The 12789-nt window shown below is 38.6% G+C and overlaps 1 protein-coding gene across 1 annotated transcript in view; it reads left to right on the plus strand.

The window, feature by feature from the left end:
- The first annotated feature begins 3644 nt into the window (after positions 1-3644).
- Positions 3645-12789, plus strand: part of LOC122804069 — a 152754-nt gene continuing 143609 nt past the window's right edge. The window contains exon 1 of the mRNA XM_044073734.1: positions 3645-3719. Within this exon, the coding sequence (XP_043929669.1) occupies positions 3686-3719 (34 nt within the window). The 5' untranslated portion in view covers positions 3645-3685. The remainder of the gene's footprint in view (positions 3720-12789) is intronic.

Here is a 12789-nt window from a genome sequence, read left to right on the forward strand (position 1 = left end):
GTCTTGTACATGAAAGTTGGATCAGGTCAGTGTCCACAGCCTAAAAACACTGTACTGGCTGTACAGTATAGCTGATCTAACTGTAGAGACACATGAAGCCACAATAACCTGCAGACTGCAGAGGAGTAGATAAGGGAGACAAATCCAAGAATCTCTCTCTCTCTCTCTTATTTATTTACCTTTTGCTGACCTGGTTAGTCCCACTAGCTCAGTGGTCTCCTTTCAGGGAAGGCCTGAGGTGTTATTCTTACTTACAAGGGAAAATTGGTCACAGCATCAGGGAACTTCCCCTACACTTTTCAATAAGATGGGATCTTTTACTCCCACCTGAGCTACCACCAGATCAGGCAGATGGTTTAACTTCTCATCTAAAGATGGCACCCTTAGGCGTGCAGCACCGCCTTATGTATATAGCACTGCTCCTGGGCTGGGAATAGAACCTACATCCTTCTAATTTTCCAACATCAAAGATGAGTGTGCTACCTGTTGAACCACTGACATTTTTCTGCTTAATATATACTATTTCAAGGGCCTGATTTAGCTACCACAGAATATCTAGGCTAATCCAGGAACTTGACACATTTTCTAAGACTAAGCCATAGTTGGTTATTAGAGGTTTAAAAGACCAAATAATGATTTGTTTTAGAGTGGTTAGTGTTTGTCTTACACTGGGATAGGTGGACTGAACAATTATACCCACTACGTCAATGTATGTATAGATGGATGCATTTGTTTATTCATTCATTTTTTAACCCATTAAGAAATAATAGAGTGCTGTTTCCAGGTTGACCCTGGAGTTTTGGTATAGTTGTTAAGTGATTAGCTTAGTTGTCTATTCTGCAGTCTATTCTAGGATTTAAATTCAGATCCATAGAATATTTAAGAATAGGGTACATACGTATTATCGCAACCACATTTTATCGGCCGCAAAATGCGGATACTGCAAATGACAGCAGTGCATGTAACACTGATAATTGATGTTCAAAGTTTTTTCAACTGTCGGATTACACTGCTTAAGTCTGAAGAACACAGTAAACTGTAATCAGAGGCAGCTACTTTCTGTCAGCAGCTTCACACTGTATTCCTTTATGATATAGCACTAATGCCCTTGCCCGTTCTTGCAAGCAGCTGCCAAAGCTGCCATCATTCTTGCCGTGTGTTCCCTGTCACATTCACTGCCTCAATCAAGCAAAGATGAGCACTATTCAGATGGCAGGAACTTAATGCAACATATCAGAAATCATACACAGCTGGAGAAGGAGCATGCATTTGGAAAGTAAAAACTACACACACTTTCCTTGTGGAAGTCTGTTCTGTGTTTCAGGCTGATGAGGTCTGAAAAGGAACGCACGCCATTATTTACTGACAGTAAGAGTGTAGGGTGAGTCAGATACCAATGAGTTTGCGAGGGCTACTTTAAAAACATGAGAAGGAAATGGGACACTGCAGAGATTAACATGTACCTAGGTGCGTGCAAGGGACTGGGGACACAGACATGTTAAAAAATAAAAAAAACATAAACCGTTACATGGGAAATGCAGGAAACAACTGTAGCTCATCCTAGGCCCATTCATCTCTTCTGCTGTGCGTGTTCTTAATAATACATCACGTCTGTGAACTGTAACCCACGTCTGTGAACTGTAACCCACAAAAGGTAGGGACACAATTTCAAAGCTGCTGTTAGACCTTTTGTAGAAATTGGAGCCTCAAACCGCTGCTTACACTTTCCATTTGTCAGCATGATAGCAGCCATGACAATGAAAGCATGCTTCTGTAATGCACGCAAATCAAGAAGAGGATTTCTTACAATTTCTCTCTTCCTGAAAGTAATGCAAACTTTTTCCTCAGCAATAAGGACTTTGTGTAGCACCTTTCAGTGTTTCCTGCACTCGGAACAATTGAGGTATGTCAATTTTGTGACCGTTAAAATGTGGGTGCGATAATACGTAAGTAGCAGGAATAGTTAATAACATCCATGATATCTACATGGAAATATTAGCAACTGATTCACATGTAATCAAAGAAGTACAAAGAGAAGCAAAGAGCTGGAAAACTTGTTGCAAATTTATTGTTTGCTGTTTCCTGCTTGAAAAGGGAAGTAAAACATACAAAATTATTGTATTCTTCTTAGCAGGCATTTGGGTTTAGCTTGTGAATTGAACGTTTGCAAAGACGGTAACATTGGATTTCGTCCTAAAAATCAGACTGCCTTACAAACTGCTGGAGCTATGTTATATTGCTGTGCCACCTATATGATGTCTCCTAGAGTCTAGACACCTCTAAATGAACTGTAATGGCAGTGTAACAAGGCTATAACACAGATTTAGTGTGTGAAAATGGAGTAAACTTGATCAAGGATCCAAAGGTCCAACACTGCATTCAATGATAAGATGCTGGACCTATTTGAAACCTGAAAAGTTTCTTTTTTTTTTTTTTTTTTTTTGCTTTAGAAGTAACCTGTGAATAAATTCATTAACCATAATTTGTTGCAATTTCAAACCAAACTGCTCTCAAACAATGTTGTCCTACAATCAGGGCCTGAAATAATGGCGGAGCTTTTAGCCATTTTACAACAAAATGGAAGCTTAAAGAAAGCTATAAAATAAATCAGTATGAAAATATCAGAAAATCCATTAGCAAGATTCCACTAAAAGCTTATACTTATTTGTTAGTGATGTTGCTTTACTATTAGGTCTTTTTACTAATAGCTTACTATACTCGCTGGCTGTGGTTCACTTCAATACTGTATTTCCTGTTTGTACATCTCTCAACAATCCTTGAGCATGGACAATGAGGATATCAATACATTAAACCCACTACTGACCTCTGTGGTACCAGTACTGGTAACTATCCCTAAATGTTGGTCAGGGCCACTTACAATGATGCCGTTTGCTTTACCAATGTTTCCACGTTGTGACCTGTTGCAAGCCTGATTAATTTGTTCACTGGTGACCTATTTATTATTATTTTTTTGTAAATGACCCAGAATCACATTGCAAAAATGATGCACTTTAGGTGTAATCCCCAAAAGATACCTTTTTATTGATTGCTTTAGATCTTCAATGTCCACATAAGCTGTTAGCAAAGATTTTAAGTGAGACTTCAGTCTAGCAGCTAAGATAATACCTCATGAATTCAGCACTTCCAAATGACAGGTGACTGGTGAGGGATTAAAGCCTACAGCATTAGGAGTTGCTATGCTCCTTCCAGGTTAGCTAAGATTCTTGGAACAAGTTTGCCATTTAATGCCTGTGAACTGGATAACATTTCTCCCTGTCCTGCAGTATCATTTACAGTTCTTTGAAATGGTTGCATCTGTCATATAAATTAGTGTGTTCAAAATATTTGTGACCGAAACATATTGGATGAAACTGTATACTCTTACAGGCATATGGAATTTATACAAACATGTCTTTTTTCTATCTGACTGAGTAATTGTTTTACCCATCCATCTTTCAGTTTATTAGAAATCATTTTGCTTGATTTTCTCTCATTTTGTATGTTTAGCTAACAGTGAAAGCCAGAGATGTTTACATTTAATATTCACCATGGAAACAGCAGCATAGATCTACTGAGTTAATTGGAATGTTGCTGCTGCCATAATTCTGATCCTCCAAGCCTGTGACTCTTGTTATTTTTTGAGGGAGAAAGCAGGAGAACATTTCTGGGCGAGAAGTTAAAGCACATGATAGATTTTCTAGCTGCACCAAATAACTCAGGTAATCAAAACTATGAACACCATTTGATTTTTAATGTGCTTATGTATTATAAACTAGTATGAGAATAATATGAAAATATTTATTTTATGGGCTGAGTTTTAATTGCAGGCCTCTATTTAATGTCTTTACTCAGAGTAAAGGTAGTATGCATATTTGTGACTTGTTCATTCTGTACATTAATTTATTTATAAGTAATTTCATTGAGTGCAGGATTTAGTACATATACCTAGTAGAAATGTTAGGCTATAATGAAAAACACTGGACCATCAGAGGTTCATCACTAAAAGAATACAGGGCATAAGTAGCATGTCCTTTGCAGACCACCTCAAGGCACTAGCGATGTTTTACAACAGTGCTCCCCCCATCGTTTTGTGCAGGAATGGGTGTGGCCAGTGTGACTGACATGCCTAGTGGCTGCGATGTACTATGCAAATGATGCATGACTGACATTGACATACCATGCAGATTTGCCAGTGATATCAACAATATTCATTGTGTAATCGTAGTATACCCTTTTGCTTAAAGTAGTGCAATCTCGGACTTGGTATATTTAAGTAGTGGGGGGTGAAGGGGGGCTTCCCCCTTGGGTGCAGAGGGGCTTCCCCCCTGCAAAAAAGTGAGGGAATAAAGTAATTTTTGCTTTCTGTGTGTTAACTGGTTAGACGAGTTAACTGGTAAGACATTGCCCTATAACTTAGGCGGGGTTTGGGTGGACCTTGCTACTGCACATTGGGGGGGGGGGTACTATTGTAAAACATCGCCGTGGCACTGTTCCTGTATTCTGTCTCCTACAGGCTGTTGAGGGGAGAGCTATGCCTGGCATACAAGGCATTGTTAGACCCCACTCTGATGGCCCTCATGCATATCTGCAAAAAACAGAACCATAATTACCCATTCTAAAGACTTAAACCTTACCTCTGATATAAATAGGACCTGCTGGAGAGACAGGTATGTATCCCAGAGACTACCAAATCTCTATAACATGCTTCCCATCCATATGAAGCAAAGTTCCTCCCTAACGCAGTTCAAGTGTAACTTAGACAATTGGATGGGGAACAGAAAATTCGGCGATATTGTAGTTGAGGGCCTCACCAGATGCGCAGTAGCAAGCCCCGTCTAAAACCCACCCCCTGATATGTCATTCATGAATATGCATTCCCTCCGAATGTACAACTGAAGAAAAAGTGCACTGACATTGTAATATGACAGTAAATATAACCGTAAACTGTTTACCAACATCTGTAATTGACAAGTTTTATTGCACTAATTATATATACTATAATCAGCAAAGAAACAAAACCATCAAAACACATACCATCAAGCTTTTTACTGTGTAGCATTATAGCTCTCTTTGTCAGAGTTGGAATGCGATGGTTCACTGTTCCAATTAATGTCCAAACGGACTCTTTTTTTTCGTGCAGGTGTCACAGCCAACTCTTCCTCAGTATCATTGGCAGAACCTTTTACTAAGAACAGCTTTCCTGGGCGATACTGTATTAACCGTTTGTGTACATTTAATATTTTCATATCATGTATGCACGAGCAAATTAAATATGCAGACGGGTTGTCACTCAATTTGCGACGCGCCCACTTCTGCGCGAAACGAACTGGTGAGGCCCTCAACTACAATATCTCCGAAAATTCATCCCTGGTTTGGCACCTATGTCCCTAATGGACACAGGCACCCTGCTTAAAAATGACTCATCTCCCATGCCGCTGGTTACACTTATCAAGGATACCAGAACTTGTCAGAGATTTGGGATGCATGGTTAGGCTTAAAAAGTCCCTTGTGGTCATTAGCCTAATAAACATCCATGAGCTTATGAACCAGTATTTTTCTGTAGCTGTCAGAAAATTATGACAGTTGTGCAATATCTAGGAGCTGATGCATATCATCCTGGCCACAGCTATCAGCTTCTTTGCACAATAACATACATAACATGCATTTAGTGATAACTCCATGTACAGCTCTCAACTTTTTACCTAAAGAATTAATGACAAAACAAAACAAAACAAAAATAATTGGGATGGTGGAGCCCCAACTATAGTACAAGTGTTAAATACTGGCCTGTTAATTTAGAAAGTTGATACAAAAAAGGATGGAAAAGAATTATGTAATTGCAGTCTTTTGGCTTTTCCCGGTTAGGGGTCACCACAGCGGAACTCTGGTCCGCTAATGATTGGAAGTGGATTTTTACAGTGCCGAGTTGCCAGCCCGACGCTCAACCTTCAAAGAAGGCACACCCATTCACGCTCACACCTACCTGCATGTCTTTAACATCACTTGGCCGGGGGGGAGGACATGTGATTACCAGTATTTTCTTACAACCATTATTTATAGACTGTAACCCATCACCTTTTAACAAAAAAGTCCACTTTTTAGAGGAAAAAAAAATTGCATTCCAAGACAAAATTAGGGATTTTCCTAAAACATAGGTACAGTTGCAAGGTCCCTGACTTTTTCTCACATTTTTTTTCCTGTCCCTCATAAAATGTTTGTTTTTTCCAGTAAATAACCAGGGATTACAGTCAGTAAATAATGCAAATCTTTAAAGTTTCATACTTCCTATTGCTCAGAAAATGTATTACTCCCGCAAAACAAGTTTTTCTATTAACTTTTAAAGACAATTACATCAATATTCTCGATACATAACCGCTGGCATTGGTGAATGTGCCTGACTGTAAGTTATGCAGTTTATTCCTGAGATGAAGGGGAAGGGTGGGGATGGCTAATGGATATCCATAGTGCATCTTTGATAAATAACCTTAAATTTAACTAATGTTAATTTACTTAGTTTAATTTATTATAGAGGCAACAACTGCTTCATGAATGTGTTATACCTGCATTTTAGTGACATCCGCAATACTAGCTTCTGCATTCCTAACTGCAACTAATGCATGGTCTAGTGTTTTTCATTATTGCCTAATGTTGTGCATACGTAAATAAGGCAGCTGCTTGGCTGATTTTCTTTGCCCATCTTATAAAATGATCACCAAGCCAACAAAAGCCAAGTCAGCCTTGATAACTACCGGAAGCTAAGAAATGAAACCAAAAAGCAGATTATAAATAACAAAAAACAATACCACTCCAACCTTAAAACAAAAACACCAAAATAATCCACAAAAATTCTGTACTGCAATAAATCACCTATTACATCCTAGACAATCCACTACCCCAATCCCCACTACCGCAAATACTACTGACAGCATAGCTACCCAGTTCAATACATACTTCATTAACTCCATACTCATTAGCAAATAAAACCAACAATAAACCCTCAACATCACCTATAGAGATATAGTATCCACCAATGCCTTCTCTCTTGAGCTTGTGCAAACCAGTACCATAAAAAAATGCGGTAATTACGTATTATCGCAACCAGATTTACAAAGATCCACACTTTGTTATGTTTTCAAGAAACCATGTATGTTAACCTATCAAGGGGTGTGTAAACTCTGTAAGTGTTATTGTGTCAGATAATTTTTCACACAGGAAGAGGAATAACAGCAAAATTCCTCTTCCCTGGTAGCACCCCCTGCCAACCTATACACCTGACTGCTGCTTGCCAGTATTCGTTAATATTACAACTCATGAAAGTCACCACTTTCCCAGCAAGACAAGGAGTCGGGAACATGGCTCGTTAACCAAAAGTGACCCACTTCATTTTGAAATCTCCTATGGCAGGCATCTGAGGAGTTGTCACACATCCCTGTTACAGTCTGGTATCTGAGAAGGCACATTAATTCACTTTTAACTCAGAAGTGCTGATTTAAAATTTTAGTTCTGTTTGCAGCGGTTTGCAGACATCACTCCCTGCCTTTTTCCTGTAATGATATTTGCTTGCTAGTGTATGACACAGCACTTGCAAAATGCTGTACTGGCTTTAAAAAACAGTAAAACCCATTTCTTTTAAAATGGTAGCATACATACAACCCTATGCACTGGAAACAGTTATGATCAGTAATCAGGAATGCAAGCTTTGCACAGCAGTCTGCCTCTGTGGATTTTACAGAACACATGAGCTACGCCGCAAAGGACTACAAATTTTCACCATCATTCCTCTTGCTGCCTCATACCTGCTATGACCCAGTACTACATAGTGGTTTATACACCCCTTTTCAGGTTAACATTCCTGTTTTTGCACTAACAGAATGAATTAGGGGTCTTCGTAAATCTGGTTGCGATAATGCATAAGTACCACAAATGCTCAATAAACTAAAACCTACATCTATCACTGCAAGCAAACTACCAGCTGAATATCTGAAATTAGCCACCGAAGCTATTGCATACCCTGTCTCTATCTTAATCAACCATTCCATTAGAGAACAATACATGCACATGCTATGGAAAATATCATACACCATCCCACTGAATAAAGGCGGAACCTCTACAGAACTCCCTAACTACAGGCCAATAGCAATACTTTCACCATCGTCAAAAATCCTGGAAAAATGTGTACACCTACGACTCATGAATCATCTCCTCAAAAATAATCTCCTTACTAATACCCAACATAGTACCACAACTGTCCTCATGACATTCACCAACAATATCAACCAACTTAAAAATGACGGACAACTAGTAGCCTCTATTTTCCTAGATATGTCCAAGGCATTTGACACTGTGGCTCACCATAAACTCCTTCAGGAACTCTCACTTCTAAACCTAAATCAAACAATCCTCTCATGGTTCCACAACTACCTATCAGATCACCGACAGGTTGTCAAATTGCAATCAGACCTCTCCTCCCTCTTACCATCACAGAAGGTGTCCCAAAAGGATATATCCTAGGTCCACTTCTATTCACTATCTTTACAAACTTCACAGTGCTACCCAGCATGCTACTATCATTCAATATACAGATAACTCCACTATCATCTGTGCTGCACCCACCCTCCCCCAACTCCAGGAACTAACCCAACAATCTTTCTCAGATATAGGATCCTGGCTCACTGACAATCAACTCATATTGAGCCCAATAAAACAAAACTAATAATCTTCTCCAACAACAATTCCTACGATTATTTATCTCGCTTCCTTGTTTACTCATCAAGTAATACTGTAATTGACCTGGTAATACACAAAACTCCTGGGAATAACCATTAACTATGGCTTAAAATTCAACAAACACTTAGCAGCAGTAGTTAAAAAGACCCATATAAAAGCTGGATCCTTATACAGTCATGCCATACCTCACTAACTCCACCAGACAATCCATTGCTAGAACCCATTTACTTTCCATCCTATTATACACCTCTCCTATCCTCACTAAACTCAGGAAAACAGACCTAACTAAGCTTGAAACCTTCTACAATAAGATTGCCAGATTTGCTGCCAACTCCCCATATAGAACCCAGCACTGCAATGCCCTCCACCAAATGAATTGGCTAGAGCTACCAAATCTCCTTTCCTACACCCAACTTATTGCCTCTCATTCCATAATATACCAACCCAACAAAGTCCAAGGGTCTCCAAAATATTCTACAAATCCAATCCAACAACAGAACTATAAGATCCTCTAATAAATTTCTACTAAAAAACACAAAAGCCAACAACAACTATGTGGACTCCCTCTACTCCCATCCTTCAACACATCATAACTATCATCAGTCTCACCAAGTTCAAACAACTTCTCAAGTCATACTTAACCACCCCATGGCGCTGCACTTGCATATCCCCTGGTTGTCTTTTACTATCCCCTCTCACTCCCCCATACTCACTCCTGCTACCACTCTCACTTCCTATGTACTGCTAACTTAACTTCTTCTTTTCCAGTTTTATCTCTCCTCACTTTCTTTCCCTTTCCCATAACATATGCTACCATTACTATTCTTTTCTTTCCAACCTTTCTCTCATTTCTACACTATTTCCCATCTCTATGATATTTCTTCCATCATTTTAATAAACTCAACAATCACTATAAACTATAGACTCTCTTATTTACTTTCCCTCATCCTGTATTATCTGATCAACCATACTAATATATCAACAAATCACATTGTATTATTCCTTCTTTCCACTCTTAGGCCAAAATGTAAACAAGTTACTCTACTTACATATTGTTCTGGATGTAAATACACTTATCTCTCTGTATACATCCAATGTATTTGTAATGTGCCTTGTAATACTACATACACAGTGTTTTTTTTATTACTCTGTATACAACTGCATGTATTTACTGTCATGTGGAACGTTTCTCCCTGGGCCTCTGCTAAAAATGTACTACTTATCCAGACATACTTTCCTGGTAAACAAATGTCAAATAAATAAATAACTAAATAAATAAATAAATAAAATATACAGTCTGTAGCTATACTCTGATTGTCACCAAATAACAAAAAGCACGAAAATGGAGCAGGATACAAAAATAAATAAAATTTATTAAGCGCTTTCGTCAAATATTAGGATTGACTTCTTCAGAATACTCAACAGTCAGCAAGACCATCCTTTTATACATAAAACAATTAAGTCATTGACTGAATAAAATGAATAATTGAGCATAAAAATGTTTAAAGACATAGACTCCCTTATTTTCTGAATTGTTTCTTTTTCAATAAACTAAAATAAAATAAGCCATTACTTAGTACCACTGTAAAAATATGTGGGAAATGTGCACCCTGACACTAAATTACAAAAAATGCCAGCTGGTAGATGTAATACTAAACCATCTACTGCTATTAGAGAAAATGTGAGCATAATATGTATAAATCTGTGCAACAAGCAATATGTACAATAAAATATGTACAATGTATGTATGTGTCTTTCGGCTTTTCCCGGTTAGGGGTCGCCACAGCGGAACTCCGGTCCGCTAATGATTGGCAGTAGAGTTTTATGTGCTGGCTTGCCAGGCCTAACGCACAACCTTCAACGAAGGAACGCCCATTCACGCATGTCGCCACACAGAAGACGCTCTGAGAATCGAACGGGCGACGTCTAACTGTGAGGCGACAACGCTACCGCAGCACCACCACCACAGTAATACAATAAAATATGTACAATAAAAAACCCAAAATGTCTTGGAACAAGCAATAATTAGTATCAGTGCTATAAAAACTTACATAGAAATGAAAAACAAGGTCATAGTGTACACCTCATTAAAATAAAAAGTCAGCTTTTAGTTTTAAATAACCGGTGAGGGACACCATGTCATTCAAACCTGGGCTAGTAGTGGCATTAACTCTTAGTTGCCACATAAGTTCTCTAAATTCAAGGAACCAGTCACTGGGTCCCCCCTCTGATTGTGTGAAGTGTACCACACACACATAGTGTTATGCTTAATAAAGAAGGCACCCTAAATTGTAATGAATGTTTGTCATGTACAGCACTGGACCTTGTGTAAATGTGGGTCCAGAGTATCAAGTGGTGTCATTATGCAAGATCTTGTATTCTGTAATCTCCAGTTACTACACTGTTGTTTGAGCTACACTTATTCTCTATTGGAGGTGACAATTTTAATATATTTTTCAGCAGTGAAATCAACAGAAAGATCATTTCATTTGCCCCAGTCTCTGTACTTAAAAAAATGGGGGTTAATGGCTGTTACAAATGGAAATAATCAAAACCTTGATGCACTTTATCAGAATGTTGTGGTAAAGACTGCCTAGGTGCACCATCACTGTAAATTTCTGAGAACTACTCTAATGCACAGGTGGGGTGCAATGTTTAGAGATAGTTTAGAAAACTATCCCCCTGGATACACAGTAGCAAACCTTGCCCATATACTACCCACAATTAAATTCATGGCTCTCAGTGAATCTGGGACAGATCTCAACAGAATAATGGACACATCCAGAAATAATCAGGGACAATCAGAGACACTTTTAAAATATTAGCAATATTAACTTGAGACACTGATAGAACAAGAGAATATGAATGAATATACATTTTCTGAACTAAAAGAAGCCTATAACAATAATTACTATCATTATTTATTATGTATAATTTTCTACTGTGAGTTACTATCCTTTTGCCTTTCTAATTCCTCTATCAAGGTTAATTTATCATCTATTTCATCATGTCTGCCCATAGATCCTCCTCTTTCAAGGCAGTCTCATATCAACATGTTCTTGAAAGGGGTTTTGCATAACAAGCTTCCAAGTAAACCGGTGGCCCCTCCTCGGCATCTTAATTTTGTGTTAGAGAAGCTAACACTTGCTCCATTTGAACCAGCCAGTCTAGCTGATTTGAAGTTCTTAACATGGAAAACAGTTGCTTTGACCTATGCAAGAAGGGTATCTGAGTTATAAGCTCTTATGGTGAGTCAACCCTGTCTTATTTTTAATAGGGACAGGGTTTCTTTGCAAACTAATCTTTCTGTTATGCCCAAAGTGATATCTGAGTTTGCTTTAAGCTAAGCTATCCATCTTCCCAATTTCTTTCCTCAACCTAAAAGTGAGGGAGAAAGGATGCCCCATACCTTGGATGTCCACAGACATCTCAGGTACTATCTTTACAGAACCAAATCTTTCAGGTCTTCAATTCAATTGCTTATTTCTTGTGAAGGTAAGAAGAAGGGACAACCTGTGTTGGCTAAGGCTGTAACCTTTTGTTATACTCAACATAACAAATTTATTCCAGGCAGGATCAAGACCCACACTGTCAGGGCCTTGGCTTCATCTATGGCTTTTGGAAAGGGTTGGATTCTAGAAGTATTCTAGAAGCTGCTACTTGGTCCTCTATACATAGATTTACAAAGCACTATAAGCTGGATTCCTTCTCTAGAGCTAGATACTGCTTTGCTAGTATCATTCTCCAGGGGATCCTGGACCATTCTCCTTCTACCCCCCAAATATAGTTAGCTATGGAATTTACCTATATAGCTAAGGTTACTACAGCAGTACGATGAACATAGCACAGATGTGTTAGTTGGACTTACTGTAAAGGCAGATGTTCAAATGATCACTGCTGCAGTGGCTACTCCATTCCTCTATCCCCTTTGTGTTTTGGTGTGTTTTTTCATACCAGGGTGAGGACTTTTATTTTTTGTTACTTCTAGCATTGTCCTTTCAAGTATCAGTCTCCCTCTCTCTGCTGGCAGGAAAGCCCTCTAGGGCTTTGACCCAAAGTTGT

Source organism: Protopterus annectens, chromosome 6.part0 (assembly GCF_019279795.1).
Source record: "Protopterus annectens isolate FY-2018-M chromosome 6.part0, PAN1.0, whole genome shotgun sequence".
Classification (NCBI taxonomy): domain Eukaryota; kingdom Metazoa; phylum Chordata; order Ceratodontiformes; family Protopteridae; genus Protopterus; species Protopterus annectens.